The sequence below is a fragment of the Saccopteryx bilineata genome, chromosome 1, assembly GCF_036850765.1.
Source record: "Saccopteryx bilineata isolate mSacBil1 chromosome 1, mSacBil1_pri_phased_curated, whole genome shotgun sequence".
NCBI classification, from domain to species: domain Eukaryota; kingdom Metazoa; phylum Chordata; class Mammalia; order Chiroptera; family Emballonuridae; genus Saccopteryx; species Saccopteryx bilineata.
This window is the reverse complement of record NC_089490.1, coordinates 402,483,421-402,500,309: the sequence shown is the minus strand read 5'-3', so window position 1 is coordinate 402,500,309 and position 16,889 is coordinate 402,483,421. Positions and strand designations below refer to the sequence as shown.

The window sequence follows — 16,889 nt, the reverse complement described above, 5'->3', positions numbered from 1 at the left end:
ACAGGAGGAACGGTGGTGAGTGTTTTAAACTCCACGCTTCTGGCCCCTCACTCCCCCTCCCCCCAAATGCAGTCAGGTCCTGGAGCCGCCAGGAGACAGTTCTCACCCTGTGAACCCAAGATAACTACCTCTACTGCCCCACCGCTCCCCTTCCAGGGCCTGCCGGGGTCAGGTGCCACAAGAAGGGGGCAGCGCCCTGGACACGGGGAGGGCCCAGCCCTGGCAGGTGAGGCTCGCTGGAGACCCAGAGAAAGCTCAAGAGGCTGCCCTCATTTTAGGAGGGCATATAGTCCCAGGAAGCCAGATGTCAAAGAATTAAAAACAGAACCAAGGCCCTGGCCAGTTGGCTCAATAGTAGAGCATCAGCTCGGGGTGTGGGAGTCCCAGGTTCCATTCCCGGTCAGGGCACACATCTGCTTCCCCACCCCTCCCCCTTCTGTCTCTCTCTCTCTCTTTCTCTCTCTCTCTTCTGCAGGAGGGCCTACAGCCATGGCTCGACTGATTCAAGCCCATTCACCCCGGGCACTGAGCACGGCTCCATGGAGCCTCTGCCTCAGGCGCTAAAAAAATAGCTCGGGGCCCTGGCCAGTTGGCTCAGCGGTAGAGTGTCGGCCTGGCATGCAGGGGACCCGGGTTTGATTCCCGGCCAGGGCACATAGGAGAAGCGCCCATTTGCTTCTCCACCCCCCCTCCTTCCTCTCTGTCTCTCTCTTCCCCTCCAGCAGCCAAGGCTCCATTGGAGCAAGGATGGCCCGGGCACTGGGGATGGCTCTGTGGCCTCTGCCTCAGGCGCTAGAGTGGCTCTGGTCGCAATATGGCGACGCCCAGGATGGGCAGAGCATCGCCCCCTGGTGGGCAGAGCATCGCCCCTGGTGGGCGTGCCGGGTGGATCCTGGTCGGGCGCATGCGGGAGTCTGTCTGACTGTCTCTCCCCGTTTCCAGCTTCAGAAAAATACAAAAAAAAAAAAAAGAAAAGAAAAAAAAAATAGCTCGGCAAGCATGGCCCTAGGTAGGCAGAGCATCAGCGCCAGACGGGGGTTGCCAGGTAGATCTCGGTTGGGGTGCATGTGAGAGTCTGCCTCTCCATCTTCCCTACTCTCACTTGGATAAAGGAAGGAAGGAAGGGGAAGGGGAAGGGGAAGGGGAAGGGGAAGGGGAAGGGGAAGGGGAAGGGGAAGGGGAAGGGGAAGGGGAAAGAAGGACCATGTAGGCCCTGGCGGTTAGCTCAGTTAGAGCATTGTCTCATTCATAATACCAAGTTTGTGGCCTGACCGGGCGGTGGCACAGTGGATAGAGCGTCGGACTGGGATGCGAAAGACCCAGGTTTGAGACCCTGAGGTCGCCAGCTTGAGCGAGGGCTCATCTGGTTTGAGCAAAAAGCTCACCAGCTTGAGCCCAAGGTCTCTGGCTTGAGCAGGAGTTAGTCTGCTGAAGGCCCGCAGTTAAGGCACATATGAGAAAGCAATCAATGAACAACTAAGGTGTTGCAACACGCAATGAAAAACTAATGATTGATGCTTCTCATCTCTCCGTTTCCTGTCTGTCTGTCCCTGTCTATCCCTCTCTGACGCTCTCCCTGTCTCTGTAGTAAAAATAAATAAATAAATAAATAAATCAAGTTTGTGGGTTCAATCTCCAGTCGGGACACATCCAGGAAGCAACTAGTGAATAAACAACTAAGTGGAACAGCAAATGAATGCTTCCCTCTCTCTCTCTTCTCTTCTTCTCTCTTTAAAAACAATAATAAAAAAGAAAAAAACCGAGAACCCTGTAAGTCCGACTCTGATGTCTATACATACACAAGTTCACCTCTGTGCACCGAGCTCACCCCAGTTACCCTGGAGCTGTGCCCTTAGAAATGGGCCCCCACTCGGACCCGGGGAGTTCAGTGCTCTGCCCTCTGTACAGTCGCTGTGCTGTACCTAGCGTGTGGCTCAGCTGGAGCGAGCCCCGCACCTGGCTCAGGCTGCCAGAAGCTCCAGGGAGCATTTCAGCCACAGAAGTCACCATGAGTGCCCGCCCTTCAGAAAACAATCCAGCTACTTTCTGGGAACCAGAAGGCCTTGGGGGGGGGGAAGTAGGGTGTTCCCGGTGGGGAGGCCGAGGGGGAGCTCGCACAGGCACCCCTGAGCACCCCCGAGCACCCAGGCCACACAGGTCTGAGTCCCGCAGACGCAGCCACAGGTGGTGGGCCTGCGCAGAACAGAGACCCCCACCCAGCCTCTGAAACGCCCAACGGCCACCTGGGTGGTGGGGTGACAGGCGAGACTTCCACTACGTAGATTTCTATATGGTTTCCAAGTTATCCATAATAAACAAGGAGCGCCCTTTCCTCAACTGAAAACAATGTCAAACAATGTCACGAAAGAGAAAAACGACAGGGTTTGTCGGAGAGGAAGGTGAACTCTCCCACCATTCATTCTCTGCGGGGGAATAGCTAATAACTCTAGAAATCCTGAGGTCACAGGAAGTATTCTCTGGCCGGCCACTGGTGATGGGGACCCCTAGCCAGCCCACCCCCCAGTCCCACTCACGGGTGGGTACGGCGTGGCCTTGGTGCTGGACGAGCTGCTAGAGGAGGCCCCGGTGACGTGGTTCCGGTCGTAGAGGGGCACCCCGCCCCGGCCCCCCATCAGGGTCACAGAGCTCATCACAGACTTTCCGCAGGAGATGCCTACAGGGGAGGGGACAAAGCAGGTCAGGGCTGGAGGACCTGCTCACCTACCACAGCTCCTGCCACCCATCAGACCTTCAGACCCAGGTTCTGGTGAGGCAGTCCGATCCCCCAGGCCCTCTGCCCCACACCAGTGTGAGTCCCACACCAAGGAGCCACCGTGGGACTGTGGGAGCGAATGCGGGGGGGGGGGGGTGTCTCAGCACAGGATCGCCTGGCACAGAGAGGGCCCTGCCACTTCCTCTAGAGACCCCGACAACCCCCTCCCCAGGAGAACCAGGTCTCATCTGCACATGGACATCAGGGTCCCAACAAGGCTGGCTCCAGGCAAGGGACAGGACAGGAGAGAGGGACCCAGGGCTGGGCAGGCATGGGGCATCCCCAAGGTGGCCCTAGCGGTGGCCTCTGTGACCCTCCCGGGGCTAAGCCCTGGCTTGGGCGCACCATGACAGGGACCAGTGTGGTTCAGCCTGGCGGTACCACCTGAGAATCTCCATCTGTGGCCACTCAGGCTCAGACACCAGTGGGCTGCACGCCCCAGTCATTTTAACTGGACAGCCACAGTCCCAACTGCACTCAAGACAAAAAGGCTTGTTATGTACCCACCCAGCGGCTCCTGTGATTCTAGAGAGTGCCCACCTCTCCCTCCAGCTGACTCAAAATATGTCCCACGAGAATATTGAAGGTCAAATCCAAAGAGTGGTCCCCACACCTCCCAGGCCAAAGGACAGGGCCCTGGCACATCCGTCTCAGGCTCCTTACCGGTGAAGGGACCGTGCTGTGAGGCGCCCGGGGCGATGAAATTGAGGGGCACGTGGGGGGTCCCACTGACGTACTCGTGCGGGAAGGGCCCGCCCGCGCCCGTGTAGCGCTGGCACACCACACGCTGGCACACGAAGTAGACCCCGCCCATGACGAAGAGCGAGAGGATGATGCCGATGACAGGCCCGATGGCGCTGCTGTGGGCCGGGCCTTCGTCCAAGGGCGGCTTGGTGATCTCTGCCGGGGCGCAGACAGGAAGAGTCGGTTAACCCTAACTGCAAAGGGACAGGCTCCTCTGTGAGGAGACACCCTGTGTCTTAGAGGGGCTGGCTCTGCCTGGGCCTCGCGCCCACTGACAGAGGGCTAGGAGAAGGGGGGTGCTGGGGTGCTGAGGCCGGGAGGCCACGCTGACCTCAGTGCCACCGGCCCCCCGCCCCTCAGGAGCCCTCCTCCTGGGGCGCCTCCTCCTGGGGCGCCTCCCCCTTCCCCTCCCCCCCCTCCTGCTGTCTGGCTAAGCTCCACCCACATGCAATGGCCCCTTAACAGTGACCCCCACTGCAGCCTCGTATTCATCCCCCCATGTCCAGGGCTGTCCGTGGCGGCTGGAAGTGGGTACACGGTCACATCAGGGAATCACAAGTTGGGCTGGGAGGACTGCGAGGCTGGTTACCAGGCCTGACCCCCAGGCAGCAGGCACGGGGCAGGCAGGCCGAGCCCAGCACCCCAGTCCACTCAGCAGGGAGTTCACCCACGCAGAAGCTCACAGGTCCTCGGGGGCCCAGGGCCATCACGAGCAAGGCTCACTGAACCCTGCAGAGACTCCGACCGTGGGCACTGTGAGGGGCGGTGTGACAGGGCCTGGACTTCGGGAGCTCAGCCCAACCCACAGAGCCAGGAGCCGTCTCAGGGCTGCCAAGGTCCATCCGGGGTTCTTCTGGGCCTCCTGGGCCTGGGCCCGCCGGGTGAGCGTTCTCCCTGAGCCTGGTCTGGTCTGCTACCAAAGCCACCAGGGCCTCGAGAGGCTGTCTCTGATTCAGGCAGGACAGGAGCTGGAGTCTGGGCTCTAGACTCAACTGGGGCACAGCCCCGGCAAGGGTCATCCTACGGCCTGACAGATGCTGCCGGGTGAGGTCCCCGGGCAGAAGTGACACTCTGCACTCAGGCCAGGGCGGGCACAGCCAGCCCCACCTACACACGCCTTGTCCCAAGGGGACCTGCCTCTGTGCCTCTCTCCCGACTGGAACGCCCCGTAGCTCACGGTCTCCCCCTCTCATGCCTCCTCTTAGCTCAGCCTCCCAGCTTCTCCCACCTCCAGGAAAGCTTTCCTGCCTGCTGCCGAGGCCAAGGACTCAGGCCTCCATGCCTCCTTGAACACGGCCCCCAGTACATTTCCCCCTGTAGACCCCACACTCCGGGGGCAGAACCTCAGCACTGGGGAGACCCCTGCCTGCTGTGGGAAGCCGGCTCACCGCACAGGAGCTCGTCGGAGCCGTCAACACAGTCAGGGAAGGAGTCACACTGCTGCTTGATGAGGATGCACTGGCCACTCGCACACCGAAACTGGCTGGGCAGGCAGACGGCTGCAAGGCGGGGAAGAGGCAGTCAGAGAAGGCAGAGGGCGCCACGGGGCTCCCTGCCCGGCCACGCAGGATCTGACAACAAAGGGCTGGGTTCCAAACGCAGAGCGGACAGATGAGACCCTTTCTAGGACTGGGTCACGGAGTGACAAACCCAGCCTTCACCCTTCCCTCGGTGACCCCTATTCCAAGGCCTCTGCAATGCTGGGGTCAAGACTGCCAGGAAAGAGACCTTCAGGACCCCAAGGAGGTACTGATCAGGCTCCTACCATGCGGCAGGCCCCAAACAGACAGGGACTAACCCAGCCCCTACCCCAAGGCTCTCCCAGGTTACAAGAGGTGACAGCCAACTAGGGGATCGCCCACAAAAAGCCTTGGCTCCCTAGAGTGGGTAGGACAGGGGACAGGTGATGTCTCAGCAGAGCTCAACTGTTAAGGCAAAGCACCCCACACACGGGACCAATGCAGCTCACAGCCTCTTGAGTGGGAGGAAGAGAGAGGCTGGTACTGGTTACTGCCGCCGCCTCCCTTCCTGCTCCCAGATGCTGTCCTGGAAGGAGCTAGAGCCCACCAGTAAGGCCGCTGCCCAGTGGCTCAGCCACCAGGCGTTCTTTCTTTCTTTTTCTTTCTTCCTCTCTATTTTTTTTTTTTTTTTGAGAGAGATAGAGACAGACAGGCAGGCACAGACAGACAGGAAAGGAGAGAAATAAGAAGCATCAATTCTTCACTGCAGCTCCTAAGTTATTCACTGATTGCTTTCTCATATGTACCTTGACTGGGGCACTCCAGTTGAGCCAGAGATCCCTTGCTCAAGCCAGTGGCCTTGGGCTTCAGGCCAGCGACCATGGGGTCGTGTCTATGATCCCACGCTCAAGCTGTTGACCCTGTGCTCAAGCTGCTGACCCCGCACTCAAGCCGGCAACCCTGGGGTTTCGAACCTGGGTCCTCTGGATCCCAGGCTGACGCTCTATCTACTGTGCCACCGCCTGGTCAGACCAGGTGTACTTGCTTCCTAAGCTCCCATCTGCCCTGCGCCAGATGCCCTACTCTGGGAACTGGAGGCGGGAGGCCCTGTCCTCAAAATAGGTAGAACAGCCTGACCTGTGGTGGCACAGTGGATATAGCGTCGACCTGGAAATGCTGAGGTCGCTGGTTCAAAACCCTGGGCTTGCCTAGTCAAGGCACATATGGGAGTTGATGCTTCCAGCTCCTCCCCCCTTCTCCCTCTCTTTGTCTCTCTCTCCTCTCTGTCTCTCTCTCCTTTCTAAAAATGAATAAATAAAATAAAAATAAATTTAAAAAAAATTACATTAAAAAAAAAATAGGTAGAACAATTTGAGAGGCTTCAGAGGTGGAGCTCTAGAACCTGCACTAGAGCTGCTGTGAGCTCAGCACATGCACCGGAGAAACATCTACAGTGGGGGGGAGGGGGACAGTTCCTAATCGGGGCTCCTGGCATCCTTAGGATCAAGGCCCAACGCAGTGCTGGGCGGGGGTGGACAGCAGGGCTCAGCACTGGGCTTTCAGGGCCATTGGTCTCTATCATAACAGCTCAGTTCTGCTATTCCAGCATAGATGAAAACGGGTGAGCCTGGCTGTGCCCCAATCAAACTTTATTTACCAAGATAGGTCATGGTCTGGATTTAGGCTTCAGGCCAGTTTGCCAGTCCCTGGTCTACAACCATCACCACCTTCTCAAAGGGTCTCTGAGCTGGAAAGACTCAACAACTATGACTTTATATATATAAACACCTGGAAAACACCCCAGCAGGTCATCATCTTCTACAAAATGGCTGCTCATCAAGAATAGGAATGGCAAAGCCTGACTTGTGGTGGCGCAGTGGATAAAGCATCGACCTGGAACGCTGAGGTCACCAGTTCGAAACCCTGGACTTGCCCAGTCAAGGCACATATGGGAGTTGATGCTTCCTGTTCCTCCCCCTCCTCTCTATCCCCCCTTCTCTAAAATAAATAAATAAAATCTTTAAAAAAAAAAAAAAAAAGAATAGGAATGGCAGGCAGTGACCAGACAGCATCTTGATTTATCTAAGAACAGGACCCAGTGGCTATGGGGGAAGGCAGTCAGAATGACCCATTAAGAGCTCAGTGGCAGTCATGGGGCCGTGGTGCTAATACGTGACAGGAGCCACCAAGCCAGTCATTTATAAAACAAAAAATCACAGGGGCACAGAGATATGTTTCACTATCAAGGTCTAAAAGAAGATCCTGCTGGTCACAGTGGACCTGAGATGACAGAGCCAATCTCTTTGTAACTCCTGATTCAATGAGTTGCTAGGAACTAGTCAGGGGTGAGTGTTATTTCCACACACTGGTCAGAGAAGAACAGCGCTGTCTTTCAGGGTGGGAATTTACCGTGTAAACCAGGGGTCTCAAACTCGCGGCCCACGGGCCGCATGTGGCCCGCCGAACAATTTTGTGCGGCCCACAGACTAATCCATGAAGTTCAAAATATTTTGGATAAAATTAAGTAAGCCTAGGGGCCTACTTGTATTTTTCATTTCTCTAGCATCCTAGCTAGATATTAGCTTAGTTAACAGCAGTTGTGATGCGAACTACAGTTTCTGGTCGTTTTGTGACACTAAGTAAACTGCATGTACGATTGTGCTTGTTGTACTGATTTTTTTTTGTTTTCAACTGCAGTGAGAAAAGTGTTGAGTAACAGTTGCCTTTTGTAGACCTAGTGCGGTCCGCCGAACGGCTGTGATCTTGCTCTGCGGCCCACATGCTGAGCTGAGTTTGAGACCCCTGGTGTAAACCATGAACATCTAGCCTACAACTGGATTTGCCTTGGGTTTCTGTAAAACTCCTGACTGAATGAAGGCAAGACTGAGTCTCACAGCCCGCCTTCAAGCCAAACGGACCGGCAGGGCAGGGTGGGGGACAGATGGCAAGGTTTCCCTCACGGCCCAAATGGAATTTCTTTCCCTCCCATGCTGAGTAGAGCCTGGCGACTTTGCTCCTGGCACAGATGTTCAAGAAACTCTCCCCTCTGCAGCCAGGAGGAGGCCTGAGAGGGCAGGACAAGTGGCTTCAGGGAAATCGCCAGGGTTCCAAAAAGGAGACGGAAAGGCCAGAATCTGGGGGTAGGGCCAGCTGGGGGCGGGGCCAGACAGGGCAGGGGCGGGGCCTGGTGGGCGGGGCCTCACCATCGCAGTCGGCCTCATCTGAGCGGTCCTGGCAGTCGGCTTCACCGTCACAGCGCAGTCTCAGGTCCACGCACTGGCCCCGTGCACAGGGAAACTGGGCGGCGGAGCACACGGGGCAGCCCTCCTCGTCACTCTGGTCGTCACACTCAGGGAAGCCGTCGCAGCGCCAGGCCCCGGGGATGCAGTCGATCTCCCCGGTTGCACAAGCGAACTGGTCCGGGGAGCACGTGGGAGGCTCTGGGAAGAACAGGAACAGCGTCACACGCTGCCCATCTCGCGCAAAGAAAACCAGGTAATATCTACACGCATGTGGTCTCCGATGCGGGTGTGCCCTGTGTACTGCCCCGCCCCAGTGTAAAATGAAGGCGGGGTAATAAATGCTAGCCGAAAGACATGTCTTCTCCCCCCACACACACTGTGGACGGAAACCAGGCTGGGCTGCAGGCTGGCAGAGATAAGGGGGCCCCCGCAGAGAGACGGGAGAAAGCCACTCCGCTTAGGGCTGAGCCATTTTCCAGGGCTCCCATCACCATCCTTCCTCCCCATGTGTGCAAAGCCACAGAAAAATAACCGAGGCTGGGACATCGGACAGAGTTTCATTTTAATGTTTAACAACAGTCCTCAATGCCCTTGAAACCTAAGGGGAAACGTATTCTTTCACCCAGAAATGACACATATAAACTTTCCGACATCTGGAACCCCTGTGCCTCCCACATAACGTCAAGGTTCTCACCAAGCTGAGCGGATGGGAGGCAGGAGAGGGGAAGTGAGCAAACACAATAAAAGCCTGACTGCCCCTGCTGGGCCCACCCACACAGGACACGCCAGGGACAACAGGAGCCTGAGGGCATATGGGAGCATCTGAGAGGAGTCAGTGATGGATCTCTGCACGCTGAGCCACCAACAAAGATCGTGCCCAGGGGCTGGGATCCGAGGGACCCAACAACATCATCAGGGTGGGTACACACGGAACCTTCACCAAGACAGACACATGCTGAGCCATGAAACACATCTGAACAAAGCTAAAACACCAGAAATCATACAGTGTCTGCCCTCAGACCACAGTGGGATTAAGTTAGAAATCGGTAAAGGAAACGTAGATGGAAAACCTCCCAACTATCAGGAGATTACACACACTTCTAAATAACACATGGGCCAAAGAAGAGGCTACAGGAGAAAATTCTAAATATCTGAACTAACTAAAAAGGAAAATGCAAAGTATGAAAATTTGTGGCTGCAGCAAAAGTAGCACTTAGAGGGAAATTCATAGCCCTGAATGCATACATTAGAAAAGAAAGGATAGCAGACAAAGAGATCGTCTGCTTTGGAGATTGAATGCCATCAGGACTATAATTTTAAAAGAAAGTAGGGCAGCAACCAGTGTGCAAAGAATCAGGTCCCTATCTAGCTTCCCAACAGAAAGTACTGAGGTCACATCTACCACCACAGGTCAGCAGGTTCTGCAGGAGCACGAGGTGAACCGGGCACGAGCACCGCGGGGTCCCATCACCCTTGGCAATGCAGATGTGGGAACAGCCACCATTGTCCCGGGCACATGGGTGGGCCGCTGTGGAGACAAAAAGAGGGAGGGGGTCAAGTTCTGCCTCCTACCTCAGGACTGCAGTCAAGAGGGTGGAGGGGATAAGGGCCAGGTGAGAACTCACTAGAACTGGCATTCCTATGAGCCAGGCCCCAAGATCCTCCCACTTAACGCCCAGGGCAGCCTCCAGAGTCTGTGTCTAGTGACACTGCATTTTTCAGGTGAGGAAACAGGCCAAAAGCAGTTACCAAACTTGTCCAACATCGCACACCAGCGCATCTTCACCAGCTCCCACTGTGCCCACAACCGTCACTCTGTACCCCCCACCTGTCTGTCCCTCATGGCGTAGTGGGTTGAGCGGTGGCCCCCAAAGAGAGATATCCACATCCTAATACCCAGAATCTGTGGATATGACCTTTTCCGAAAAAAGCATCTTTGCAGATGCAATCAAGTTAAAAATCTGGAGATGAGGTCATTCTGGATTATCTCTGCAGACCTCAATCTAATGACCCATGTCCTTATCAGAGATCACAGAGGGTTAAAGAGATGGACAAAGAGGAGAAGGCCATATGATAACAGAAGCAGAGACTGGAGCGGCATGGGCACAAGGAATGCCTGAAGTCACAGAAACTAGCAGGGGCAGAGAACCGCCTCTTCTCCCAGTCTCCAGAGGGAGCTGACACAACAGACACCTTGATCTTGGCCTTTTGGAACTATGGGAGAATGCACTTCTGTTGCTGCAAGTCACTGGGTGTGTTGTGATTTACTCCAGTGACAGCAGGATACAAATACACACAGGAGTTAGACCAGCAGGGTGCCGAGTCCCTGCGGAACTCGCCTATTTCCATCCGAAGGTAGAAGTTCACCCACTAAGGGAGGGACATCTGAGCTGAGTGACAGCCAAGAATCAGTAAAAGTTACTCAGACGGAGAAGGTGACCAGACAGGGGCTCAAGTGGCAAGAACATGGCCAGTGGGAGGACGAGGGGCTGGGTGAGGCTGGTGAGTGGGGCATCGCCCAGGGCCTTGAAGGTGAGCATCCTGAAGGTGGCCAGGCCCTGGGCGTCACAGGACAGGGATAGCGATGGCCCCCGTTCACCCCACTGACAGCCCAGGTGTGTTTACTGCATGAAGAATGAGAAGACAGAGAGACACAGGTACACACACGTGCCCCTACACTGTCATATGTAAAGGGGGTGGAGGATCAAGAGGTCCCAGGGGTAGAAGTCCCTCTCTCCCAAGCCCTTGGGCACAGCCATGCTGCAGCAGGCAGAACCCTAAATGCCCCCCATTTCCAGCCCCAATCCCCAGCACGGGGGGGTGTGATGAGCTATTGTGTGCATGGTTTTGCAAGTGTAACTAAGGCTACTAGTCAGCTGACTTGAGTTCAATCAAGAGAGACTTAGAGAGCAGCTGAATCTAATCACGGGCCGTGAAAAGCAGGGCGGGTTCTCCGGCTGGAGGAAGTCAGAGACTCAGATCTGTCACTGGGATGAGGGGAGCATGGCGTGCGGACCTGAGGGTGGCCTCCAGGAGCCAAGAGCGGTCCCCGGGCCAACAGGCAGAAAGAGAACCGGGCTGCAGGGCTAGTACTCTCCCACTGGGCCAACGTCCTACCTTCCCCTAAGGGGGCCAGTTCTGGGTCGCTGTGCTGTGTGAACAACTGCCCACCCTTCCCTGGGCCCCCTCCACATCGCCACCCCCCACCACGTACAGAATTCCTCCAGGCTGACGTCCTGCACGGCATGGATGCCGGTCAGGTGGGTAACACGGCCCTGGACCCGCGTCCTCTTGTCCCCGGTGGTCTTCTCCACGCGCTCGATCATCTGCTGCTGGCGGTCAATCCAGTAGAGATGCCTGCCCAGCACTGTCAGGCCCACGGGCTGCACGATGTTGGCATCCTCCAGGGTCAGGCGGTTGGCCCCTGTGAGTGGAACAGGTGTGCCCTGAGTGGCGGCTGACCTAGAGGGCTCGGCCGCCTGGTGCGGGAGAGTGTAAGGCCGCCAGGGAGCCTGGGGGGGTTCCACACTGGGGCTGGGAGACAGGGCAGATCTGAGACCAGTCCCTGGGACAGCCCTGCTCCCACCCGGGCCAGCCTTGGGATCAGGGACACGGGACCCCAACTGTGGACCCTGGTCACTGGGACCCTGTAAACAGGGCACCTCCCATCCCCATCCCCTAACCCAGCTTATCTTGTGGAGGAAAAGCACCAGCTCTCACTTCTCTCCAGTCCAAAGGCCTCCCGATCTAAGGCGGCCCATCCGTGACCTTGGGCGCAGGAGGCAGAGGCTGGGTTTGGCCTCCTGCTCCACCCCACACTGTGGGACCCAGGGCAACTGGCTCACCTTCTCTGTGCCTCATCTTTAGCCTCTGCCACCCCAGGATCTAGGAACTCTTGGTGGAACTATATGAGGTGTACGTGAAGCCCCAGCACTGAGCCCACTCACAGCAGGTCCCTGACAACCGGGGCCACTGCGACCGCCGTTACAGGTGACCAGGAAGGCCAGGCATTCCCGGGAAGGTCAGACCCGCAAGCTGCCAAGAGACCCGGTCCCTGGGGACACTCAGGGCACGTACCCGACAGGTCACAGCTTTCGATGCGCTTCAGGTCCGCGTCCACCCAGAAGAGCTTGCCCAGCGTGTTGTCCACCACGAGGGCCACGGGGCGGATGAGGCCCGTGGTGAAGAGCACCTCCCGCTCGGTCCCGTCCAGGGCCGCGCGCTCGATCTTGGCCGCCCGGTCCTGCATGTTGGTGAAGTACAGGTACCTGTGGGAGGGACAGCGGGTGAGGGGCAGGCGCCGTGTCCTGCCACCTCCCGGCCAGGATCCAGCTTGCGGAACTCCAGACAGTCCGGCCCCTGACGCTGCAGGTGTCCAGAGGGGTTTTGGAAAATCACCTGTCACACGGACCCCCGGCCTCTCAGGGCTGGCCCTCGAGGAGGAAAGGTCACGCCCTGTCCAGGGTTGAATGGTGTTAACCTCGAAACCCATGTCCATCTGGAACCCCAGAATGTGACTTTATTTGAAAGCAGGGTCTTAGCAGATGGAATTAAAGAATCAAGATGAGGCCTCACTGGGTTAGGGTTGGGTTCCAAATCCAATTAAGTTGTCCTTAAAAGAGAGAGAAGAAGCCACAGGAAGTGCTGTGAAGACGGAGACAGAAGTTGGAGAGATTCGGCCGCCAAGTCAAAGAACACCAGGAGCTCCCTGAAGCCGAGAGAGGCAGGGAGGATGCTCCCCGGGAGCATTCGGAGGAGGCAGTCCTACCCACACTCGACTTGAGACTTCCGGTCTCTGGCACTTGAAACAAACATCTGTTGTTTTAAGCCCCTGATCTGTGGTCATTTGTGGCAACAGCCCCAGGAACTAGTACGCTCAACCTCTCGCCCCTCCACTCAAACTCTCGCCCCTCCGCTCAAACTCTCGCCCCTCCGCTCAACCTCTTGACCCTCCGCTCAACCTCTTGACCCTCCGCTCAACCTCTTGCCCCTCCGCACAACCTCTTGCCCCTCCGCTCAAACTCTTGCCCCTCTGCTCAACCTCTTGCCCCTCCGTAGTTGCTAAGAAGTCCCTGCCCCAAGTGACCAGCCTCGAGGGCAGCTCATTTGGTTCTTGCAGAGCCACCTTAGGTCACAAGGGCTTCTGCTGGCCAAGCCCCCGCGCGCTGCAGGGACTGGTACCACTGTCCTCCTCGCTTGTTCAGACAAGAAAACTGAATCTCCAAGAGGTTACATCACCCGCCCAAGGTCACAGAGGCAGTCGGTGATGTAGTCAGGACTCCACCTCGGGTCTGCCTGGCCCCGGGACCTGTGAGCACTCTGGCCCTCCCCAGGATGAGCCCCGGCAAGACGCAGCTCGCCAACTCGCACGACAGCCCTACAGGAACCTGGGGACAGCCTCTGTGCTCCTGCCTCCTGCCCCCAAACCTCTGGGTGCTCGGCTTTACTTCTGAGCTTCCCGTCATGTGGGTTTAGTACCCCTCCCCCCTGGCTATCCCCCTTGGGACCCTCAAAGTCTATCAACAGGTCCCAGGTGCCCTCCCACCCATCAGAGAACCCGAGAGCCAACAGGTCGGAGCATCAGGGACCTTCAGGGAGGGAAAAAGCTTGCAGGAGTTGAAGCTGTGCCCAGGAACACCCAGCTTGTGAGGTAGTGAGTTCCCCGAGGTAGAACAGAGGCGAGTGAATAACCAGCCACCACCTGCGACAATATGGAAAGGAGTTCTGTATGTAGGGTTCACGTTCGACCAGGATGGTACAAAGCCTGTGAATCAGAGCTTGCATCCTTCGTGTGCCTGACCCGCATCCGCTTCCTGCTAAGGCCATCCCTGGGTGTCTCTGCTTTCCTGCTGTGACTGTGAATGGGCTAGTGTTTCCACCTCCCGCTCAGGCTGTTTGGGCGCGCCTGACCAATCAGAATGTCGGGAGTGGAAAACCCCTCCCAGCCCCAGAGGCTGCTGTTCACCAAAGGGTTGCTGGCCCGCCCCCAGGGGTGCAGCCCCTCCCCACCCCACCCCCCACCCCCGCCGCCCGCCCCTTTGGCCTCATACCCCCGCTCCGCGTTGACAACAATGGCCCTCGGCTTGTCTCGGTCCCCACGGAGCACCACACCCATGGCGTCCCCGTTCAGCCGGTGAACGTTGATGGTGTTGGTGGCCTCGCACGTCCAGAACAGCGTCCGGCTGTAGATGTCAATGCTGAGGTCGTGGGGCTGCCTGTCTGGGTTCTGGTTCTGGCTCGGAGAGGTCAGAATGAAGGGCTGGAAAACAGTGTGAGAGGAGGAACAGCTAAACGGCGGGGCTGGGAGGACCGCGGCCTCAGTGCCCCAGTTCCGGCCGGAAGTCAACATTCCAAACCCGTCCAGTTGGCTCTCACCCACCTGCGCACTGGGGAGCGGACCTGGTGCCCACGGCAGGCTCAGGGGGAGCTCACGCCCATTCACTAGGGCCCGGGCCCAACCCCCTCGGAACTCAGCCACCCAGACCTGCCGCTGCCACGCTCTCCCTGCCCTGTCCCTGCGCATACAGGACCACCTGGTGGCCGAAGAGTCAACCCAGGACCCTAGACCCCTTCTCAAGACATCTCCTCTCTTCTTTCCTGTTCTCCTAGACTCATGCTTTTGGATGAAGACACTCAAATCTTGCTGTTTTTAAAATTGAGAGTGCCAGACAGAGGTGACCCTCTCACAACCTTCTTCTCTAAGGGAGGGGTCAGGGGTACAAGACCCAGTGAGGGTGCAGAGGTCCATGAGGGTGCAGGGTCAGGTGAGGACTGGGTGAGGGTACTGTAGGAGGCAGGCCCACAACCAGACTTTGGGACCCCAGTCATTGGAACAGCCAGCTGAGAACCACACGGTGGGAAACAACAAGCCACCAACATCCGTCCCCTGGAGACGCGCTCTCCTGGCTGCCCAGTGGTACAAAACCTGGACCTCACCCTGGCCGGTTGGCTCAGTGGCAGAGTGCCAGCCCAGCATTTGGAAGTCCCGGGTTCGATCCCCAGCCAGGGCACACAGGAGAAGCGCCCATGTGCTTCTCCACCCTTCCCCCTCTCCTTCCTCTCTTGTCTCTCTCTTCCCCTCCTGCAGCCAAGGCTCCATTGGAGCAATGTTAGCCTGGGCGCTGAGGATGGCTCCATGGCCTCTGTTTCAGGCGCTAGTATAGCTCCAGTTGCAATGGAGCAACGCCCCAGATGGGTAGAGCATCGCCCCCTGATGGGCATGCCAGGTGGATCTCGGTCGGGTGCATGCAGGAGTCTGACTGCCTCCCCACTTCTCACTTCAGAAAAATACAAAAAAATAACAAACTAAAAAAACAAACCTGAACCTCAGCTTTAATGTAACAATGCTTAAACTGACAGAAAATCTCTAACTGGAAACTTAGCCAAAGCCACGATCCACAACCTCCATCCTCCCTGGTACCAAGGGCTACCCAGTCACTTGACAACATCCACAGCAGCGCTGTTCACCCAGAGGTAGGAGCCATCCAAGTGACCGTTGATGGGTGACTGCGGAAGCCGAGTGTGGTCCATCCACAGAACAGAATATCAGTCACCCTTAAAGAGGAAGAAAATTCTGACACATGCCGCCACAACGGAGGAACCTGAGGACATTACGCTCAGTGAAGTAAGCCAGACACAAAAAGACTCCTGATTTTACACATGTATGATTCTACGTGCATGAAGCACTTAGAATAGCCAAATTTGCCTGACCTGTGGTGGCGCAGTGGATAAAGCGTCGACCCGGAAATGCTGAGGTCGCCGGTTCAAAACCCTGGGCTTGCCTGGTCAAGGCACATATGGGAGTTGATGCTTCTAGCTCCTCCCCCCTGTCTCTCTCTCCTTTCTCTCTCTCTCCTCTCTAAAATGAATAAATTAAAAAAAAAAAAAAAAAAAAAAAAGAATAGCCAAATTCACAGAGACAGAAAGTAGGCGGGGGGGGGGGGGATCAAGTATTTAACGGGGGGCAGAGTTTCAGTTTGGGAAGACGAAGAGTCCAGGAGCAGATGGTGGTCGTGGCTATACAGCGATAGAAATACAGTTCATGTCTGTTGGTCAAATAAGTTTGTAAAATGTGACTTTTATGTTAGCTCATTTTTATTGTTACAAAATGGCACTGGGCAGCGCCAGGTATATGTGGTCTGTGAAACTGCAAATTACCTTCCTGCTTGGGAAGAACCACTGTTTTGCTAATGTTTGCTAGAGGATAGGTTTACACGCCAGAAAGTTTTGAAAGGAGAGAGCAGGAGAAGAAGAAGAAAGAAGCCATGTTTGCAGAGTGAGAGAGGAGAGGATGCAGGGTGCCGAGGAAGAAGCCAGTCTGTGCAGAGAGAGAAGGTGTGCAGATGGAGAACCAGAGGTGAGGGGCTTTGGGAGCTCCGCTGAGGCTTGTGGGGGCCTTTGATTCCAGGAGGAACCAGAGAAGGTTCTCTGGGTTGTGGAACTGCATAACGTGTCAGTGGCTTTGGGAGCTGTTTGCTAGTTGGCTGGTGCAAGACTTTAATAAAGGAATGGCCCACCATTTATTGGCTCCACTGTTTCTTTATCGTTTGCCAGAATCTGATGTGAACCTGCATGTGCATGGCCACGACGGCCACAACGACTGGCCACACAATGTCACTGACTGTACACTTACAAACTATTAAACTGGTTCTGTTACATAAATTTACCACA

At 56.4% G+C, this 16,889-nt stretch overlaps 1 protein-coding gene across 1 annotated transcript in view; it reads right to left on the bottom strand.

Moving 5' to 3' along the window:
- Nucleotides 1-16,889, bottom strand: part of LRP5 (LDL receptor related protein 5) — a 114,409-nt gene that overhangs the window by 5,430 nt on the left and 92,090 nt on the right. Inside the window, exons 14-21 of the mRNA XM_066252255.1 lie at nt 14,270-14,478; nt 12,297-12,487; nt 11,434-11,643; nt 9,622-9,747; nt 8,181-8,417; nt 4,906-5,016; nt 3,437-3,673; nt 2,535-2,674 (exon numbers count right to left, since the gene is read on the bottom strand). Coding sequence (XP_066108352.1) covers nt 2,535-2,674; nt 3,437-3,673; nt 4,906-5,016; nt 8,181-8,417; nt 9,622-9,747; nt 11,434-11,643; nt 12,297-12,487; nt 14,270-14,478 — 1,461 coding nt within the window. The remainder of the gene's footprint in view (nt 1-2,534; nt 2,675-3,436; nt 3,674-4,905; nt 5,017-8,180; nt 8,418-9,621; nt 9,748-11,433; nt 11,644-12,296; nt 12,488-14,269; nt 14,479-16,889) is intronic.